Below are 22,514 nucleotides of genomic sequence, written 5' to 3'. Positions count from 1 at the left end.
TTTCTTTAAACAGATGAGGAAACTGAGGCTCATGGAGTTAAATGTCTTGCTCAGGCTCACCCAACTAGTATCTGAGGATGCACTTGAATTTAAGTCTTCCAGATTTCAAAGTCTGGGTCTCTGACCATTAGACAACCTCATGACCATTAAGAGTCAAAGTTATATCAGCCTTTACACAAGAGGAGGGCGGCCAAAATGTGCTCAGATTTCCTAGGTCTGAACCAATTCAACTCGTGCATTTAACAAACAGATCAGCTAAAGTCATTGACCCAAAGTCACAGCGAGGATAAGAAAGAGCTGGAATTCTTACCTAGGGCAATCCGAGGTTCTTCATCCTGCCATCTACCATCAGCACCACAACCACCACCACCACCACCACCACCACTACTACTATTACCATTCCTATTACCACCATCATCAACCACTCCCACCATTACCACCACTACCACCACCACCACTACTACTATTACCACTGCTACTACTATTATTACCATTTCTACTACCAGAACCACCAATCACTACTACTACCACCATTATTACCACTGCCATCACTACTATTACTACTACCACTACCATCAACACTCCTACTCCTACTACTACCACTACCACCACCAGCACCAGCACCATTGCTACTACTACTATTACCATTCCTACTACCACCACCACCACTACTACTACTACTACATGGCATAACTGGGGAGGGAGGACCCTGATTAATTCTCACCTAAGTTGGGCAGAGTTTTGCACCCTCAAAAGCTCCAAACATTCAAAAAATGAATCAGTAGCCCCTGGGTGTTTGCTCATCACAGTGTGCAGAATAGGAACTTAATAAACTCTTGCTGCCTTAGACTGGCATGAACTCTAACACAAAACCAGAGCTCTCACAGGGCTGGTTGTCTTCCTTCCCAGGTCTGGTTTCCGGTGCCAGGGCTATGTTTATGATTCACTCTCTGTGTGACTCCACAAAGGAAACTCTTTGTTCATTTATACTGGCTATTCTACATGGGTTCACACAGAAAAGGAAGAAAAAACATACCTAGCTGATGTTTGCTAAATTCGAAAGCATCTTCAGTGGCAAAAAGAGTTCTGGGGAAACGAATGAATATCTTGGTTCTAGGAAGAAAAATAAAGGACTGTTTCATACTTTTCAATCCAAAAACGTTGAATATTCACCTATGTGTCTCAAGTGCTGTTCCAGCACTAAAGATAAAACAGTTCCTGCCCTTAGGAGCTTACCTTCTATAGGGGGAATTAATGTGGAGTATATATCTAGCGATCACTTTTTTAGGGGCAGAACACTAGTACCAATGGGGTGGGGGTTTGAAAAGGTTTCATCTGAGTTGTACTCTGAAGGGACTTTGGATTCTGAGAGGTGAAGGGGAGGTGAGAGAACATTCCAAAGAAAGGGGATCTAGGCTAAACAAAGGGGAGTGGGAGATGGGGGATTAGATGAGGAACAGTGAGACAGAGAGCAGAGGAAGGGAACGAACGTTCAGCAAGGCATTTTACAAATAGTCTCTCTTTTGACCCCCATAACAACTCTGGGGGTCCAAAGTCTTCTACTTGTTTTAGAAATAAAGATACTGAAACCCAAAGGGGTCAAAGGACTGGTCCAGTTTGGCAGAGTTTGTGAAAGGGAATAATGAGGTTAGATCTCTAGAGGCTTCTGTATTTGACCCTCGAGAAAATGGGGGAGATACTGACATTTATTGAGCAAGGGAGGGACATGTTCAAATTTATGCTTAAGGAAAGTCTCTTTGGTAGCAGGGGTGGAGAAGCCTACAATGGAAAAGGGAAAGACTTAGGCATGGAGACCCAAATAAGCAGTCCAATAAATAGAAAGAAGATGAGCACCTGAATGAGTAACAACAGCTAATTACAGCTAAATTATAATGTTTAAAGTCAAATTCACATGATTACACTGAATATCCTGAGACTGTACATGTTTAATAAATGAAGTCTAGACTTATCATTTCATCAGTGTCAGAGATTCCTTCCACCAAGGTAGAGTGGCACATCCTGTAATTTAGTCTTAGAGAGTTTGCCTCGGCCTCTAAGAAGTTAATACAAGTCATTCGAGTGACACCAGGGCATTTGGATTCCATCACTGGCTTGGTATCTACCACTTGGTATTTCCTCTCATTATGATGAGTATGTATATCGGAGAGAAAGAGACAGAAAGAGATAGAGATAGAGACAAAAAATGAGAGGAAGATATGGAAAGGGATGGAGAGAGAGTGAGAGAGATCAAGAAATATAGAAAGTAGTGGAGATGGAGATAAGAACAAATGCAGAAAATGAGAATAAGAGGTGGAGGGAGAGATGGAGAAAATTGAAACACTGAGAGATGGGAAAATGGAGAAAGATGGAGGGAGACAGATAAAAAGAGTGGTGAGAACGATGAAAGCAGAGGGAGGAAGAGAGAGAGAGAGACATGGAGAGAGATTCAAATAACAGGTGAGACAGAGAGGTTGATTTTAGGCAAGTTATTTGATCACTTTCCCATTTAAAAAAATAGTTCTTTATAGATATCTTGCTTTTAAATCACCTACATTCTCCCTCATCCCTCCCTTTCTCTCCTCCCAGAGAACCATTCCTTATTAACAATTTTTCTTAAAAAAGAGGATGAAGGAAAAAAAAAATCACCAAACCAATCAATGCAAAGAAAAACATCTTCCCTTGTATGCAGTGTTCAACAACCATGGCCCCATGGAGTTCCCTTGGACAGAGGAAAGTGTGGTGGGTGATTATAATTTTGTAATATTCAGTTTTGACTGTGGTGTAGTGGTGTCCATTCACTTGGTCGCCATCATTGTGTATAATGACTCCTGGTTCTTCTCACTTAGCTTTGCATAGGTTCAAGCAAGTCTTTTTTTTTTTTTGCTCTATATCTTCATGTTCATCATTTCTTTTCTTTTTTAGGTTTTTGCAAGGCAATGGGGTTAAGTGACTTGCCCAAGGCCACACAGCTAGGTAATTACTAAGTGCCTGAGGCCGCATTTGAACTCAGGTCCTCCTGACTCCAGGGTCAGTGCTCTATCCACTGCACCACCTAGCCGCCTCCATCGTTTCTTACAGTATAGTGTTTTCCCACTATATTCATGTACCACAAATTCTTTAGCCATTCTCCATTTGATGGGCATCTGTGTTTGGGTCCAATACAAAAAGTGTTGCTATAATATTTTGGCGTATGCAGGACTTTTCTTTTCTTTTCTTTTTTTAAATCAAAGACTTCTTTGGAGTATATGCCTCGAAGCAGGGTCTCTGAGTCAAAGGGTCTAGCATTTTAATGGGTTTTTTTGCATGGTGCCAAATCATTTTCCAGAATAGTTGCCCAGATGCACAGCTCTGCCAATGCATTTGATGTCTCACAATCCCCCAATATTGACTAGTCCTGATTTTATCATCTGTGCCAATATCCAGGGTGAGAGGTTAAGCTTTAGTGTTGTAAACGTGCATTTCCCTTATTATTAGGGATATGGGGCATTTTTCATGTGGTTGTAAATAGTTTGAAGTTCTTCTTTTTGAGGGTGTTAGAGCATCTCCTTTGCTCACTTTTCTCCTGGGAAACATTCCCCCATTTTCAGGGATTAGAGGGTGTTCAATGGCCCAGCCTGGCCTGGATTTTAGGATCCTTGAGTCACCGCTTGCTCTCTTCCCATTCCCTAGTCTCAGAGTCTTTGAACAGGTCTGAACAGCATTTTTGTCTGGAGAAGGATATTTTTTATGAGTAGCAACATAAACCCACAGAAACAGCCAGTGAGCAAGGGTTGGAGGCTCCTATCGGATGGGTGAGGCCATGGTTGACAAAGTGTCCGTGAATGAATAAGAGAAACACGATAAATCCTTAGGGGAACAGATGGATGATGGGCACCCACTCACCTCCCTAATTTGTACTCCTCGGGTTTGTAACCAATGTATTTGATAAGCTTCTCCACCCCTTCCAATGGAGAACCATGCCAATGGGGCCAGGTCTCTGGACACAAAGATTTGTACCTAAGAAGGAAGAGATCAGGGCATCACCATTGCCAGCTTTCCTCTTTTAGAGACTTTTGCACTGATTTGTACTTGGAAAAGGAGGAGAGTAGGGAATCCCCATTGCCTATTCTCCCCATTTAAGGAGTGTAAGCTACCATTTTTGTTTGATGACTATTAAATGTGCTCACACTGCCCCCTGGTGACCAGATGAACCACCTTTGAAACTCTGGGAGGTTAGCATCAAATCAGCCACTCAGACAGATGATTCTCAATGATCTCTTGACTTCTCCCATCAATGGAAGGCCAAGTACCTGAATGTTGCTCACCATGTTTAAGCCACATCAGTGCTCACTGAGAAGTCAACAGAAAATATACCTTTGTAAGAAATGTTCGTATTTCCTTCTGTAGGCGAATCCAGCCCGCCTCACCCGCAAGTGCTCCATCAGGCCCAAGTACTTGATCTGATGCCTTATGAGGAAGTCATCAAACTTACCTATGAAAACATAGTTGGAAGAAACAGAAAAGGGAAGTTTTCTTCCATTTGGACTTTCATCCAAAAGGTCTCCATGAGCCAGAGGACCTCTCAGAAGGTTGGTACATTGCTACTGTTGGTTTGAAAGCTTTTACTTCTTCCAATATCGCTGATGACGGGAATGGGTGGCAACCAATCTTTGAGCAACTCCAAGGAGAATAAATCAATCAGCTGGTATTGATTAAGTAACTACTAGGTGCTAAGCAATGCCAAGCCAATGCCAATGACAAGGACAAAGAATGAGTGAATCACAGGAAGAAGTGGATTGATAAATGCTTCCAAGGGAATGTGGATCACTTGCAGGTAATGTTGAGATCTAACAAATAGCCAGATCCACAAGGAATCGGAGTTTGTTTAGTATTGGAATGGGAATTTCAGAGGGCAAAACCCACCAAAGGTGAATGTAGTTGTCTTTACATTACAAAGGAAAAAAAAAAGCTTTTCCATGAGCTGAGGGCTATGGAATAAAGTTTTTTCATTTCTTGTTTTTTTTTTAACAATGTTAAACCAAAGAGGGTCATGTAGTAGTACAGTGGAAAGATCACTAGATCTAGAGCCAGAGGGTCTGGATTCAAATCCTGGATGTACCATTTTCTTATGTGAATAAACCAAATCAACTAAGCTCCCTGAGTCTCTAGTGATATAAAATCCAAAGATGGGGGAGGAAGGGAAGACAAGAGGGTCCCTGTGGCATTTTTGGTTTTTAAATGCATAGAAGAGAAAAGAAGGAAGTCTAAGGGAAGCAACAGATAAACAGATAGTTTTGAGAAAAACATGTTGGCTTTGCTATATGCTTCTGAAAAACATAAACAATATAATAAAGAGTGGCAGTTTTATCTATAATCCTCTTGTTCTTTGCATGTGGAAATGTTCATTTGCCAGCTTCAACGTAACAAAAAATAATTTTTTAATCTAGTTAAGAAACATGAATGGGTTGGACAAGAGGGTTGGATCTGTGCTTCCCTTCCCATTTCCTTGAATTCAATCACTCACTCGGTTCTTTTCCCTCATTGGGTTTGATGCAGCGAATGTAGGAAGGCTCCTTGGACATCAGTATGTCAATGAGATTGGCTACACTATTCTTGAACTGAGTTCCAACCTACAGACATGGAAAATCCTCATTAAACATCACAATTCGCCTGAAAGATAATTATCCTGACTGAACATTGGCCTTTTTCTCAGTCTTCCCATCTTATTTCATTCTGTACTTCTTTCGGCACTTCCCATTCTTTGAAGACTGGCCTAGAAGCTTTTCCCCATACACTATCCCCTGGATCTGGAATGCACTCTCCTCACTCTCTTTTCAAGCATCAGCTGGAGGCTGCCCTCTTCCAAATGGCCTTTCGTGATATACCTACTGCTCTCCTCTCAACCCCAAAATTATTTTGCATTTAGATTGCATAAATCTGGTATTTACTTGTTGGTGTGTTTGTTAGGACTCCTCTCTCTACCCTCAGAAGAATGGAAGCTCCTTGAGGGTAGATCCGTTTTCCTTTTGTCTCTGGGTTCTGTTCACCCAGCACTAGGCCTTCCTTACATTAATTAATGTGCTGTTGGATTGTTGACTCCTCTTAAAATGTATACATATTTGGATCTCCAGACATAAGGTTTCAGGATAAAAAAAGACTTTCACCTTCTTAAGAATGCTAAGAAAAGGAAAAGTAAATTGCCCAATGAGGAAATACCATCTATCAATGCCTTCTTGTAACCTCTAATCTTAAGAGAATTGCCTTGAAGAGTGTACCCCGGATCACACAGCCAGGAGGGAAACTCCCCACAGAAGTGGGATTTGAATTCAGGTCTTCCTGCTTCTAAGTCCTGCTCTCTCTCCACTACATTAACCCTTTTTTTTGCCTTCTCAAAAGGGAGACAAATGGTTTAAATCCAACTTGAGAAATCAGGTCCTTGAAATGAGAATCAGAGTCCCATGTCTGCCATGAACTCCCAATATGACCTTGCACAAACTCTTCACTCTCTCAGGACCTACCTGTACAATGACCCAGCTGACCCTCAAAATCTTGCCTTCTCTGAAGTCTCATATGAGGGTCATGCCAGTAGACCAGGCTTTAAAAAAGCAAATGTCTCAATGGCGTTCTGTTTTGTAGGGTAGTTTTCGTACTCACTGTTGTAGGTCTTTTCCTGTTTTCTAATTCCTCTACGAGAAAACACTCTTTAATAATGCCATTTTTAGACCCACACAGCACCTGATGGGAAATCAAAGGTAAAAGTAAGCCTGAGATGGTCATCTCTTGCTTCCGGCAAATTCTAGGCAGACCAAAAAGAACAACACCAACAACTAGCATTTGTTTAGCACTCTGAAGTCCTTTCTATGCATGTATGTAGAATATCAAATACACATATGAGATCTCAGTTGATTCTTGCAATAGTCCTGCATATATGAGGATAGTATCATCTTCATTTCACAGATGAGGAAACTGAGACCAAGAAAGGCTATGCCTTGTCGGGAGTCACCCCTCTCCAAAGGGCCGAGGAGGGATTGAAACTGGCCTTCCTGACTCCGGTGCCAATCCAGTTTGTTACCTAGCTGCTGCCTCAAGGAGAAGAGGCAGCATTCATCCAGACTGACTGGTTTTCTCTACCTTCGATCATTTCAGTTGCAGCTGATTCTTTATGACCCCATTTGGGGTTTTCTTGGCAAAGATACCGGAGTGATTTGTCATTTCCTTCTCCAGCTCATCTCACAGAAGAGGATACTGAGGCTAACAAGGTTAAAGGACTTGGCAAATAGGGTCACATGGCTAGTAAGAGTCTGAGGCTAGATTTGAACTCAGGACCAGGAGTCTTTTTGACTCCGGGCCCAGCTCTCTGCGTACTATGGTATCACCTAGTGGCTTGATTTTCTTTATTGAGCAAAGATGCTCTTCATTCAAAAGGATAAATGAGTCCCTATGGAAAATGAGAGGAGGCAATCAATACTACATGGAAGGAGCAACTCACAGTTATTTCCTTCCCTCCATGAAACAAGCCCAAGTAAAATCAAATCCATCCTCAGACGTGGCTCCGATGCTCTAGTTAGTGGGCATTCATAGATGTGTAGGTGGAAGTATGAGGAACCTCAACCGAGATTGGGAACTATGTGATTGGATGTGTGGATTGGTTTACAATGCAGGCTGCGTCTCCTTGGGACCAGCCTGGAGGTGTGGGACCACCACACCTTTTCTTGAATCCAAATCTGGTTTCAGACACTTACTAGCTGTATGACCGTGGCAGGTCACTTTGCTGTTTTTGCCTCAATTTCCTCATCTGTAAAATGAGCTGGAAAAGGAAATGACAAACCATTCCAGTGTCTTTGCCAAGGAAACCCCAAATAGGGTGTTGGGGAGGTGGATAGAACTGAAAAACAAAAATAGTGATATTCCCTGGGGAAATGTATATTGATAATATATTACCATTAAATCCCACCATAAATCCTGCTGTAGTTCAACCATTAATCAGAATCAGTAACATCATTCTGACCCCCATCCATAGCAGCCTAATTTCTTGATCTCTATGTAGGACCAAGTGTGACCTTTGGTGAATATTTGTCTATACTGGCAAGAATTCTAGAGATCTGTGTTCTGGATCCAATCCTGCCATTGGTTTGTTGGATACCCCTAACAGTGGGCTATTCCCTTATCCCCTTAATTTCCACAAGTTCTGCCTTGGATAATTTTCTCTTTTCCCTCTTTTCTATACATGCATACATATATATATATATATACATATATGCATATATGTATATATATGTGTGTATATATACATATATATGGTATACCAATATATTTGTATAGTAATGCTCTCATCAACCCCTAATGATTCAATTATTATTATTATCTCTATGCTGATGAGTCTAAGACGCACATTTCTAGTCCTAACCTCTTTCCTGACCTCCACTGACATCTCCAATTACCTATTGAACATCTCATTGAATGTCCCATTGAAATTTATATTCAACATATTCAGAACTAAACTCATTATTGTTTCTCCCAAACCCTTCCCTCTCCCTAATATTTCTATTACCACCCAGTCCCTCAGGCTCACAGCCTTAGGTGTGTGTTATCTTTGACTTATCTCTCAACTGCCACAATCAATCTGTTGCCAAGGTCTGTTGATTTTACTTTCACAACAAGTCTCTCTTCTCTCCTCTAACATTACCCAGGACAGACCCTCATTACCTCACACCTGGAACACTGTAATAGCTGCTGGGGGTCTCTCCCCACTTCAATCCATCCTCCATTCAGATATCTAAGAGACTTTTCTAAAAGGTACACTTGCCCATGTGACCCTTTACTCAACATGCTCCAATGGCTCCTTATCACATCCAGAATCAAATATAAAATCCTGCCCCGTTCTAGTGTTTTTACACTTAACTTAATCCAGGACAGCAACCTTCTGGCTGCCCTTCCCATAAGACCCTCCAATATGTCCTCTTTGGGCAATGTCTATGACCACCCCCCTGTGCCCAGTGTGCTCCCTCCTCATCTCTACCTCTCCAGCTTCCTTCACCTCCCAGGTAAAATCCTATTTTTCTATAAGAGCTTTTCCTGGTTACCCTTGATCTTCATGCCTTTCCTCTGTGGATTTCCTCTGATTTATCACACCTATAGACAGTTTGAACACAGTTTCCCCCCCTATTTCTTCCCCTGTTAGATAAGGAGCTCCGTCAGAGTCCGTTTCTGACCCCCAGTGCTTACTTAGCACAGTATCTGATCCACAGCAGGAGCTTAAAAGATGCTTGTTATCTTGACCTGATTTAACAAAAGCATGTGGATAATTGTCTTCATTACCTTTTTGAGATGTCTGTAGAGGAGATCGTTGTTTTTCTCTAAGAATCCTAGGAGTTAAAAATAGTTTAAAAGAAATGCAGTGATCATAGTCTTGACATGTCTTTGATATGAAGGAAAATCATTCCATTAAGGGTTTTTAGGACCAGTAGATCAACAGTTAAAATCATACATAAGACATCTCTTCCTTCCTTCTTCCAAGAGCTGAAATTCCAGAGCATTTTGGGGCAAAACACAGTCTTTACCTCAGCTTGGGTCTCCAAAGTATATGTGTGATACACAGTAGGCACTTAATAAATGCATGTTGAGTACACTGGCTGAATCTCAGAGTGGTCGAGTGGAAAGAGCAGGTAACTAGAACCCAGGAGACTTGGGATCTAATCCAGTCAACTAACTCACTGGATGATCTTGGGGAAGGCCCTTCACTTCCTGGGCCCCAGTTTTCTCCTCTGCCAAATGAGGAGGGGGTCAGATTATCATGATGATTTCTAATTTTTTTTTTTTTAGTTTTTGCAAGGAAATGGGGTTAAGTGACTTGCCCAAGGGCACACAACTAGGTCATTATGAAGTGTCTGACGCCGGAATTGAACTCAGGTACTCCTGACTCCAGGGCCGGTGCACTATCCACTGTACCACCTAGCTGCCTCCATGATGATTTCTCCATTTCTCAAAACCTTTAACTTGAATTCCAAGTTCCATTTTGTGTGTTTATTAGAGGTGCGACCATCATCTAGATTGCCTTGTTCCAAAATTTCCCGAGGCATTCAATTTCCAAGAGGAATGGAGAGATAAATAATACAATTTGAGAGGAAGCTTCCATTTTGAATGCTTGCACATGAATTAGTGGGGGGCCAGGCAGCACCATAGTCCACAGACTGTCAGGCCTAGAGTCAGGAAGACTCATCTCCCTGAGGTCAAATCTAGCCTCAGACACTAGTTAAGTGATCCTTAGCAATTGCCTCAGTTTTCTCATCTGTAAAACAATATGGGGAAAGGAATGACAAACCACCCCAATATCTTTGCCAAGAGAACCCCAAATGAAGTCATGAAGAGCTGGACATGACTGAAAATGACTGAACAACAAGAAAATTTGAATTGGTCTATTGTAAGTCTGGGGCTTCACGGCTAGTACTATTCGAGTGGTGTGGAAAGGTGGATGGAAGACAGGCCTCTGAGTCCAGATGATCTGGATCCATGTGCTGCCTCTGACATATCAAGAACCTCAATGTATTAGTGCCCTGGATGCCTGAAAGACTCTCTAAGTATAGATGAGTTCAATCTGCATCAGTGGAAAAGGATTTCTTATTGAGAATTTCCTCATGTCAATGGAAAAACAGCTCTGTTTTAAAAGACAGGTAGGTAGATAGAGAGAGACAGGATGGATAGATAGATAGATAGATAGATAGATAGATAGATAGATAGATAGATAGATAGACGGACAGACAGACACTCAGGCAAATAGGCAGAAAGACTGACAGAAATACAGAAATGGAACGAGATGATAGATAAATATGGAAAAAGATAGACAAATAGAGATGTAGATAGATAAGTATGGATAGAGATAGATGATAGATAGATAGATAGATAGATAGATAGATAGATAGATAGATAGATAGATAGATGGATAAATGGATAGACAGACATACAGACAGACAGACAGACATGTACTTAGTATTCTCCTGAAGTTTCTGATTATGTAGATGGAAATGTTTCAAGGTCTACACTTACCCCGAGCACAGTAGGTGACCTCTCCCGCATAGTGGAGAAGCCGGAATTCCAACCAACTGATCTTTCTTCTAGCCTTTGGACCTGCAAGTTTGCGGCTACAAGAAAGCAAAGATAAACAAGAATTGAGATTCACTACTTGCTGTGAAGGAGAAAAACAGGCCTGGGCATAGTCTTGGATTCAGAGGACTCAGATCCACGGCTAATATGCCTTTCTACCTCCCAGGCTTGTTCAGTGAAAGTGCCTCCCAAATGATGATGTCCTATATAGGATCCTATGTAGATTTAGGGTTGGAAGGAACCTACAACACTGATCCCGTCCCAACCTCCCCCTTCCTATTTTACAGATGAAGAAGAGGGGAAGTAACTCATCTAAGGTCTCAGATTATTATAGTAACAGCCTTGGGATTGGAACTCAGATTCCCCAACTCCAAATCCACTACATGGTCTTGCCTCAAAGGTAAGCATTATCATAACATATAAAGAAATTGTGGTGGGGTGGCTAGGTGGCTCAGTGGATAAAGCACCGGCCCTGGAGTCAGGAGTACCTGGGTTCAAATCCGGTCTCAGACACTTAATAATGACCTAGCTGTGTAGCCTTGGGCAAGCCACTTAACCCCATTGCCTTGAAAAAAAAAACAACCTAAAAAAAAAAAAAGAAATTGTGGAAGACAATTCAGGAAGTTACCTGCAATAGGATCTATGTTCCCAACTAAAGTGTTTTCAAACAAAGGCAGTGAGGAAGCTCTCAGCAGCTCTCATCATGAAGTATATATGACTGCTCTTGTTAGAGAATTTATGTCCAGGTTGTTGTGATTGAATACTTTTTGTTGCTGTTGCTGTTTGTCCTTTGTTCTCTAAGAAGACCATGAAATTAGGGAGGTGATGCCATGGTCTTCCATTGCACCTTGATAAAGACTATGATATTACTCAGGTATACCTGGGACTTATTAAAAAGTAGATGATGTTTGGCCTTCGTTCTTGAAGAAGATCATGACATCAGGGAGGTGAGACCATGACAAGTAGACACTAATTTAAGAAAGATGACACCATCATCGATGTGGATATAAATATACAGGCCTGTGTGCAGAAGAATTTATTCCTAGTCTGTAATATTTGTACACAGGTGGATATTATTGTGGATATTCTATCCATCTATAAAGAGAAAGAGCTAGCTTTTGAAACAGTGATCTAATCAAAAATAAACTATTGGGGACAGCTAGGAGGCAGAGTGGAGAGAGCACCGGCCCTGGAGTCGGGAGGACCTGAGTTCAAATCTGACCTCGGACACTTCATAATGACCTAGCCGTGTGGCCTTGGGCAAGCCGCTGAACCCCATTTGCCTTGCAAATAAATAAATAAATAAATACACTATTGGGCGGGGCTGTCATTTCATTAATAGACTGGCAGAGTTATCTCGAAGACATGTTCCTTTTTCTTGTTGTTGTTGTTTTTGCTAGGCAATGGAGACCTTAGATGAGTCACTTCCCCTCTTCTTCATCTGTAAAATAGGAAGGGGGAGGTTGGGACGGGATCATTGTTGGAGGTTCCTTCCAACTCTAAATCTACATAGGATCCTATATAGGACATCATCAGCCTTTATAGATTAAATCTTTTTTAAAAAAATTTTTTATTTATTTAAGGCAATGGGGTTAGGTAACTTCCTGAGGTCACACAGCTAGGCAATTATTAAGTGTCCGAGTCTGGATTTGAACTCAGGTCCTCCTGATTCCAGGGCCAGTGCTCTATCCACTGTGCCACCTAGCTGCAATCTTTAAGATGAACTATGCTAAAAGACCGAGAAAGACTGAGAAAAATACAATATAAGGGATGCAACAACATCATTTTTAAAAAATCTTATAAATAGTCTTGAGAGTGCCTTGGAAAATTTCCAGGGGGACTGTGGACGTGTTGAAGAAAAAGGAAAAATTTAAACATGGTTCACAAAGTACCAAGTACATACGTCTGAAAGTGAGCATGCTTCCCTACTTTCTCTTCCAATTTTTCCAAGAAACTCAGATCTGTAGGAGTGCCAGGCCGGAGGCATTCTTCATCCTTCAAAGAAAAAAAAATGGGAAACTTTCTGTTTGAATACAAGATGTCTTCATCATTCAGAGAGCAATAATATAAATACAAAGTTTTTGTGAAATATATGAAAATCAGACAAGTTAGAAAAAATGTTTTGATGAAATGGCAAATTGATGTCATAGAACATTATCCATTGTGCTTCTTAAGATCTTATAGCTTTATGATTTATTTTTGCCTCAGTTTCCTCAACTGGGGATCACAATAGCACCTAATTCCCAGGGTTGTGATGAGGATCCAATGAGATCATATTTACAAAGTGCTTAAGATATAGTAGGAGCTATACAAGCATCATCACCACCCTCATCACCTTCATCATCACCATCATCATCATCATCATCATCATTATTATTATTATATCATGAATGTGTCATAGCATCAGAGGGCTGGAATGGGTATATTTTTCCTTAATTCAGTCAAACAAAAATATTGAACATTCATCCTGAGTGACGTACCATGTGATGAGTGAACAGAGAGATCCTTGCCCTCCAGAAGTATGCCATCTAGCTAAGTCTGGTCCAAATTTCTGATGCTATACTTTATTATGTTCTGACAGAGAAAACAGCACACCCTCCTATTAATCAGGAGACCTTGTGTTACAGCCTTGGTTCTGCTATTCACAAACTGCAACCCTTCCTCTGAGGGTCCAGTTCCCCATCTATAAAACCAGGGAGTTGGGCTAAAGGATTTCTCAGGCCCTTTCCAGCTGTTCCATTCTCTGGCTCCTATCTCTCCTCTTCCTTAGGCTTGGGTTTTTGGATGCTCACTACTAATACAGCTGGGGATTATTTCATTATGGTCTTCTGGCAGCATCTAGATGATCTTTGGTGAGGAATAGATAGTTTCCTTTTGCTCAGAGTTAATTAACTAGATATTTATTTAGTGGTCAAAGAAAATTATTTTGGTATTTGTAAAATTTGTACCTGGAAAAAGTTCCTTTAATTAAAAGTTTCTTAAATTAAAATAAAAGTTTTAACTCTACATTTTTTTTGGCAATGGAATCAGGGTTAAATGTCCTACCCAGGGTTACACAACTAATAAGTGTCAAGTATCTGAGGCCAAATTTGAACCTGGGTCCTTTTGACTGCAGGGTCAGTGCTCTATTCATTGTCCCACCTAACTGCAAATACTCTATGTTTTCTTAATGATTTTCCTGATGCCTCCTCAGGTGAGAAACCTGTATACAGGCTAGATCCTGAGTCTTCCATCTTCTGCAGGGTGCATGGTGTCCCCTGAGGAAAGGTTTCTAGGGACTGGGCCTGCTACCTTTCATCTGTACCGAAGCAATCACTTTGGACTACATCAATACAAGGCCACTTACACCTCCTACTGCAGCCCAGTCTCCTAACTGGGATAGAAAGTAGAAAGATTAACTCTCCTTTGACTTCAAGCCTCCCATCTCCGGCTACTCTTGTCCTTTGATGATGACCATTCTCACAGGTCATATCCTTTACTTCCTAGTGAGTCTGGATTCCTGGAACTTATCATGCAAACCCATTCCACAACCCCTGCAGCCCAATCCCTCATTCCCATCTTCCCACCTCAGAGTTCCATCCAGTCACTGTGCCCTCTGAAATGTCTTAAATCTATTGCTTTCCCATTCCATGCATCTACTAACTCTTCCTGAAACCTGGTTTCCCTCGAACAACCTTCCTGGTCACTCTTTCCGATATGGTCTGCATCTTCACTCATCCTCCTTGGCTCACTGGTCCAGGCTGGGGAGTTGGAATATTCCTTGCTCTCCATTGCCACTTCCAGATTCTCCCCCTTCCTCCATTACTCAGTAGTAACCTTTTTTCTCTTTGAGATTCATGCTCTTTATATCACCTATCCACTGGTAGCTGTTATCTATAAACCCTAGGTCTCTCCTCTTCTTTCCTCAGTGAGTCTGATACATGGCTTACAATTTTTTCTCTCCTCCCCAATTCCTATCTTCATCCTAGAAGGAGAAATATTGACCATCCCTCCAATTCTCCATCAAATACCCTTTTTCAGGGCTCCTCAACCTACTTAACCTCCCATGAGTTACTACTTCTCCACCACCCCTCAACTGCACACAAAGATATTCTATCCTCATCTTGTCATCACCCACAAGTGTACCACCTCCAAGAATGCCGACGTCCCTTTACCTGACCAGAATCTACTGGCTTTCCTTCTCGCCCTCTATTTTCCCTTACAAAACTCTTCATTCTCACCTTGACCTCTAGTCTTTGACCCTTCAGTTCTCCCAGGCTATCTCAATTGCACTAGTCACCCTCTCCTCTTGTTCCCATCTTAATGCTTGGTGAGCCAATTCAACTCTAAATGGTCCTCCTTTCTTGGATCCCTACCCCAACTCCCCCTCATCATTTCAGGTTGGGATGGCTCTCATCATTTGTTTCCACATCTGGGCTGCTCAATGAAAATGGAGAAAATCACAGTAATCATTCTGGCTGGATCCACTACAAATTAATGTTACATAACCTCAGCTGGGTCCTCACTGCCACTCGGCAAAACCAATACTCTGCTTCTCTTTCCAACTTACCCTCCCACTCTCTACAGTGGCTCTTCCAAATCTTCTAATCCCTCCTCAAACCTCCTGTGATTCTCAGACCCCCCACTTCTCTCAGTTGAGATACTTTTCTCATATCTTGCAGAAAAACATGGAGACCCTTCTCCATGAGCTCACTCTTCTCCCCTCTTCTTCTCCTATCACTCAGGTGCCTTCTACCACTCTCTCCTCCTTCTTCTTTATCTCCCATGCCAACGTACACTCGGATGTCAAATGTACACTTGCCAAGAAGACTATTTTATGGAGAACTCACATAGGAAAGGCACTCAACTGGGGTCAGAAGAAGCGATCCTGGGACACCCCAAAGGTCTCTCTTAAGAACTTTGGAATTGATTGTGCAGCATGGGAGACACTAGCACAGGACCGCCCGGCATGGCGGGCCCTCATCAGGGAGGGGGCTGCACTCCATGAGGAAGGCAGAATGGAAGCAGCTCAAAGGAAATGTGAGCTGCCCAGGTTTACATGGTGATCACATGGACTATTTGTGTCCCACTTGTGGTAGAGCCTTCCTAGCTCATATTGCTAGTTGGACACACTGTAACTCATCTCTAACACAGAGATGTCATTTTGGTCTTCTTCAATAATGAAGTGGCCTTGCTCCTTACCAAGGCCAACCTATCATCTACCTGCCCAAGAAATCCTATTCTATTTGGTCTCCTTGAATACACTTGCCCCTATGTTATCTCTACTTTTTCATTTATTTTTCTTTTTTGTTTTTAGGTTTTTGCAAGGCAATGGGGTTAAGTGGCTTGCCCAAGGCCACACAGCCAGGTCATTATGAAGTGTCTGAGGCCGGATTTGAACTCAGGTAACTCCTGACTCCAGGGCCAGTGCTCTATCCACTGTGCCACCTAGCCACCCCGCTTTCATTTATTTTCAATCTCTCCCTGTCTACTGGCTCATTCCCTATTGCCGACAAATATGCCCATGTCTCCCTCATCCTCAAAAAAAACCCACATTTGATCCTTCTTTTCCCGATAACTATTGTCCTAGATCTGTTCTGGTTTTTTGGTAGCTAAACTCCTCAAAAATAGCTAGCTATGTACAATAGATATCTTCACCTTCTCTCCTCTCACTCTTAATCTGCCTTCTCACCTCGTCTCCACTGAAATTCTCCTATCCAAAGTCACTATTGATCTCTTAGCTGCCAAAGCCAATGGCCCTTTCTCCATCCTCATCCTCTTGACCTCTCTGCAACCTTGGACACTTTTGGACATTCTTTCCTCCTTGATACTCTTTTCTCTCTAGGTTTTCAGGACATCCCTCTCTCCTCCTCCAGAACAAACTCTCTAACCATAGGTGTCCCTCCGAGTTCTGTCCTGGGCCCTCTTCTTCCTCAATAATACTTCACTTGGTGATCTCATCATGGATTTAATAACTATCATTATGATGATGATCCTCAAATCTACCTTTTCTGCTCCAACCTCTCTTCCTCCATCCAATCTCACCTCTCCAACTGCCGTTCAGACCCCTCAAACTGAAAGTTCTGTAGACATTTGAAACTCACCATGTTCAAAACATAACTCAATATTATCCCTCCCACCCACCTTCCCTATAACTATAGAAGGGAGCATGCTTCTCCTATTCCTTCAGGGTCCCAACCCAAGAGTCATTCTGGACTTCTCCCTCTTTTTCATCACCCAAATCCAAGATGGTGCCAAGATCTATTGACTTTACCTTTGCATTCTCTCTCCAATACACACTTCTCTCTGACCACTGTCACCCACCCAGGTGCAGACCCTCATCACCTCATATCCTGATTACTACAATGACTGCTGGGGGAATCTGTGTTCCTCGGGTTTTCCCCCACTCAGCAGTAAAGCTCATGACTGATCATGTCATGCCCTTCCCCCCCTTAATAAACTCTAATAGTGGCTCCCTATCACCTCCAGGAGCAAAACAGAATGCTCTGTTTGGCATTCAAAGCCCTTTAGAACCTGCCCCCTCCCATCTTTCTGGTCTCCCACACACATCCTCTTTGATCCCGTGACACTTCCAAGAACAAGACTGTCCATCTCTCAGCTCTGGGCATTCTCTCTGGCCATCTTCCATGCTTGGAACTCTCTCTCTTCTCCATAGTGACAACTGATCGAAGTCCCTGCAAAACTCCCAAGCCCACAGAAAGCCTTCCCCACCTCCCTCTTCATTCCAGTGCTTTCCTCTGTTCATTACTATCTATCCTGGACACAGCTGATTTGTAAATATTTGCTTGTATTCTGTCTCCCAGATTAGATCTTAAGCTCCTTGAGGCCAGGGCCTACCTTTTGCCTTTCTCTGGTCTTAGTTAACAGTTGTTCATATAGCATATGTGTTGTTCATATAGCATATAGTAGGTGCTTAATAAATGCTTAGCTGGCAGAGTGAATGGTGCTGCATGCTAACCATATGTCAACACTATGCTAGGCAGTAGGGTGGGGAACTAGGTGGTATGGGAGTTAGAGCTCTGGACCTGGAGTCAGGAAGACCTGAGTTCAAATCTGACCTCAGACATTTACTAAATGTGTGACCCTGGACAAGTCTGCCTCAGTTCCCTCATCTATAAAATGAGCTAGAGAAGGAAATGGCTAAACACTGCAGTATCCCTGCCATGAAAACCCCACATGGAGAAAGAAGGAGTCAGACACAAAAGAAATGACAAAGCTACTGGAGTCAAAATACAGAACAAAGATGGGGTACTTTGTCTCAAGGAGCTGAGAATACAGGACCTCCAATAATAGTTAACATTTATATAGCCCTTGGAGATTTGCATATATTATGTATTCCACATATTTCCCCAATGATCCTTATCACAATCCTAAGAAGGAAGTGACTGTTATTCCCATTTTACAAATGAGGACATTGAGGCATAGCCATGGTTACACAACTGGCGAAATCTCAAGAGGTGGGATTCAAACTCTGGCCTTTCCAATGCTCTCCTCCCTCCTCCCCCAAATGCAACATCCTACCCACTGCACCACTCAACCTTTGATAAATGGGTGCCCAGATACTGAGAGTTCCTAGGGGAAACACTGGATTATCCAACTCCACACCCATTCCTCACGTACAATGAAAGCAACATACTCATTAGATCACTGTCAACATTCATTTTCTCACCAGAATGGAAATAATTCCTTTGTGTTTCTCCTCCACCAAGTCACATATAATCTTGTTATTGAAGTATTGTATTGGCTCCCACTGGAATGACAAGGCAGAGGGAGTCTCATTTCAAAGAGTTGTGCTTTTAGTAAACAGAACGATGCATTTGCAACATTGCTTTGAACAACTCAATTCAGAGGCCAAGGAGATCTGTTTAAACTGGTGGCAGTGAGGGTCAAATGTTCAAAATGGGCCTAAATCCCATCTTGGGGCTATCTTGCACATTCAATTAGAGACTCTAGTATGGGTTTCAAACTACTTTCCCATGGAGCCCCGCAGAAAATAGGCACATAAGAAAAAACAAAAACTTGGCACCAATGAGAAAAATGATGCTCAATGGAAAGTCATCCTGAAGAGAATGTCCTCGGATGGCCTTTTGAACCACCCCATAGAAAATGGAAAAAGAAAAAGAGGATGGCTGTACCTCGATGCCTTCCAGCTCATATTCTATTTGCTCGGCTTTGAGGGTCATCTCTATTAGCAGCTGCTGAAGTTTCTCATTGCAGTAATTTATACAGAACTGTTCAAAACTTAAAATATAAAGGGTTTTAATAAACTGCAGGTAGAGACCAAGTCTTGCCTGTGTTATTATCTCAGCCACTCAGGCTCATAGGATTTCTATTCTGATAAAGCATTGTCACCATCATCATAATAGTTAGCATTTATTTATCATTTTAAGCTTTGCAAAATACTTTATATCTAATGTTTCAGTTTACCCTCACAACAACCCTGTAAAGTAGATGGTATTATTATCCTCATCTTCAGGTTGAGGAAACTAAGGTAGACTTCAGAGAAGTGACTTGCCCAGGGTCACCCAGTTGTTAAGTGTCTGAGGAAGGATGTGAACTCAGGTCTTCCTGATGCCATGTGCGATGTTCTACCACCTAACTCTTCTTTTGCTAAAGAATAAACAACATACTTCTTCTAATCCACAAAAAAGAATGTACAAAGAAGGAGCTATCTTGGTTCTATTTCTTGATAGTCTTAAATTAAACTTCTACAGATTAAAGGTAGGATTTTTGCTAGTTGGGACGTTTAGGGAAAATGGTGGAAACCATTTTGTCACAATGGGACCTTGGAGACCTTGACCTCATGCTTGAAAAACTTGATATATCACTGCAATCCATTTGGCAGAGAATGATCCTTACCCATTCTTATCAAAGACTTCAAATCCATAGATGTCAAGCAAACCAATCACAGTTTTTCGGGTGAAGTCCTATTTAAAAAGAATATACACAGTGTTTGCCAATGAAGACATCTGGTTTTTTTTTAATCAATGAGAAAATCAATTATGGGAAATAGAGATGTCTCTCAAGGCTGGGTTGGACTCTTCGTGGTTAAAAGTGATTCTAGTCTCTGAAGAGTTTGGACCTTATTTTCTTGGTTCATATATCCATGAACCCCAGGGACACATAAAATCCATGCCTATGTATCTTTGAGGGGATTGGGTGGGGAAGAGTGTAACCATTTATCCACACAGCTCCTGCTCTGTGTCTTTTCCCTATCAATGTGCCTTCTCTTCCCATCGATCCCTACCTAAGCAACTGGACTTTGTTTTCCTATCTATGGTCCCTGTGATATTAAAGTCACATTCAGCCATGAAGGGTTGAAATACAAGGTCAAGAAAAATAATGAGCTATGGTGATGGCGCTTCCTCTTAGTGGTAGTGGGTTCATTTATAGTCCATGATTAAGTAGACTAAAGATCTATCTTCTTGTTAGAAAACTGGATCTTACAAAGTCAATTTGAACTGGGCTCAGGACACCCTTGTGTATGTGGTACCCAAATACTCTGAATATAATATCAGTTTCATATATTTTGGGGAGGGAGTGAAGATGGAGAAGGTAATTGGGGTTAAGTGACTTGCCCAGGGTCACACACCTAGAATCTGAGGTCCCATTTGAACACTGGTTTTCCTGACTCCAGTCAGCATTCTAGCTACTGTGCCTCCTTTATGTATTCTTTTTTTTTTGAAGGGATGGATATAGGGGAAGACAATGGGGCTAAATGACTGGTCCAAGGTCACACAGCTGGTAAGTGTCAAATGTCTGTTAAATTTGAACTCAAGTCCTCCTGACTCCAGGGCTGGTGCTATAATCCACTGTACCATCTAGCTTCCCTTTCATGTACCTTTTAAGAAAAAGATTCTTTATATGGTATCCACAATAGATTTGAAGGGGTTTGAGGATTTGGATGGGAAATTTTTTTAATAACTATATTTTGATATATTTGGTTTCCTTTGTCAACTTTTTATTTTATTTTATGCATTTAAAAATATGATTTTGAGAAGGGATCTATCTATAGATTTCATCAGAAAATTAAAGGGTTCCATGACACCAAAAAAGACTATTTTGCTTTCAGTAATTAAGAGGGAGAAAGTGCTCTCCCTGAATGTTATTTTCCATTGGAAGAGGTTATTCTACTCACCTTGTTGGCCAGGGACCCATTGATTTTGTTGACAAGCCAAGTGAAGGTCCTTCCATAAATTGCTTTAGCCATTGCATCTCTGGAATAGACCGATAGATCTATATTCAATGGGCATAGCACCTGAAAAACAATTAAAGGCTGCCCAATATATAGTAGAAAGAAAACTCCAATGAGTCAAAATTCTTAAACAGGTCTTCATTAATGTCTGGCTGTGTATATGGCCCTCCGAGGGCAGAGGTATGGTGCCATACAGCCCTTCCCCACCAATGGGCATGTTGTTGCAGTAAGAGAAAGGGTAGGAGAAGCCTGGTAAAGTTCCATTTGGGAGATGGATGTATACCTCTTCAGATTTGGCTTCAATTTTTCTATGTGTCAGAGCTTCCTGAAGAGCTGACAAGTGGATGCCTAACAGCTGGAAAGAAGAAAAATTAAAGTAAGAATCAATGCCTCCAACTATTTTACGGACAGTTCTTTGACCATCAGCATCACTGCCAATTAACTAAAAATCCAAAGAATTGACAGGAAGTACTCTTCTAGTTCGAATGCCATTTCTCAACCAGAGAACACTGGGCATTGTTGGTGTTTCATGTTTGTTTATTAAAGGAATAACACTAAGACATGTAAATCTATTAAAAATAATTCCCATACTATTACACTGTTGGTGGAGCTGTAAACTCATCCAACCTTTCTGGAGAGAAATTTGGAACTATGCCCAAAGGACTACAAAAATGAGCACACCCTTTGATCCAGCAATATCACTACTGGGTCTATACCCCAAAGAGATGATGAAAAAGGGTAAAAACATCACTTGTTCAAAAATATTCACAGCAGCCTTGTTTGTGGTGGCAAAGAAATGGAAATTAAGTGAATGTCCTTCAATTGGGGAATGGCTTAGCAAATTGTGGTATATGCATGTCATGGAACACTATTGTTCTATTAGAAACCAGGACGGATGGGAATTCAGAAATCCTGGAGGGATTTGCATGGACTGATGCTGAGCAAGATGAGCAGAACCAGAAAAACACTGTACATTCTAATAGCAACACAGGGGTGATGATCAACCTTGATGGACTTGCTCGTTCCATCAGTGCAACAATCAGAGACAATTTGGGGCTGTCTGCAATGGAGAATACCATATGTATCCAGATAAAGAGCAGTGGAGTTTGAACAAAGACCAAGGACTATTCCCTTTAATTTAGAAAAAAACAGATAATCTTATTGTCGGATCTTGTTATCTCTTATACTTTATATTTCTTTCTTAAGGATATGATTTCTCTCTCATCACACTCAATTTGGA

At 41.6% G+C, this 22,514-nt stretch overlaps 1 protein-coding gene across 1 annotated transcript in view; it reads right to left on the bottom strand.

Moving 5' to 3' along the window:
- MYO1H (myosin IH) overlaps positions 1 to 22,514 on the bottom strand; it is a 49,587-nt gene that overhangs the window by 13,052 nt on the left and 14,021 nt on the right. The window contains exons 8-20 of the mRNA XM_074200932.1: positions 21,558 to 21,629; positions 21,218 to 21,337; positions 19,939 to 20,006; positions 19,215 to 19,320; positions 18,749 to 18,829; positions 12,983 to 13,074; positions 11,023 to 11,117; positions 9,298 to 9,344; positions 6,634 to 6,714; positions 5,504 to 5,609; positions 4,354 to 4,471; positions 3,883 to 3,996; positions 1,037 to 1,113 (exon numbers count right to left, since the gene is read on the bottom strand). Of these exons, the coding sequence (XP_074057033.1) occupies positions 1,037 to 1,113; positions 3,883 to 3,996; positions 4,354 to 4,471; positions 5,504 to 5,609; positions 6,634 to 6,714; positions 9,298 to 9,344; positions 11,023 to 11,117; positions 12,983 to 13,074; positions 18,749 to 18,829; positions 19,215 to 19,320; positions 19,939 to 20,006; positions 21,218 to 21,337; positions 21,558 to 21,629 (1,177 nt within the window). The remainder of the gene's footprint in view (positions 1 to 1,036; positions 1,114 to 3,882; positions 3,997 to 4,353; positions 4,472 to 5,503; positions 5,610 to 6,633; positions 6,715 to 9,297; positions 9,345 to 11,022; positions 11,118 to 12,982; positions 13,075 to 18,748; positions 18,830 to 19,214; positions 19,321 to 19,938; positions 20,007 to 21,217; positions 21,338 to 21,557; positions 21,630 to 22,514) is intronic.

Source organism: Macrotis lagotis, chromosome X (assembly GCF_037893015.1).
Source record: "Macrotis lagotis isolate mMagLag1 chromosome X, bilby.v1.9.chrom.fasta, whole genome shotgun sequence".
NCBI classification, from domain to species: domain Eukaryota; kingdom Metazoa; phylum Chordata; class Mammalia; order Peramelemorphia; family Peramelidae; genus Macrotis; species Macrotis lagotis.
The sequence above is the reverse complement of the archived record's forward strand: the minus strand, read 5'-3'. Positions and strand labels throughout refer to the sequence as shown.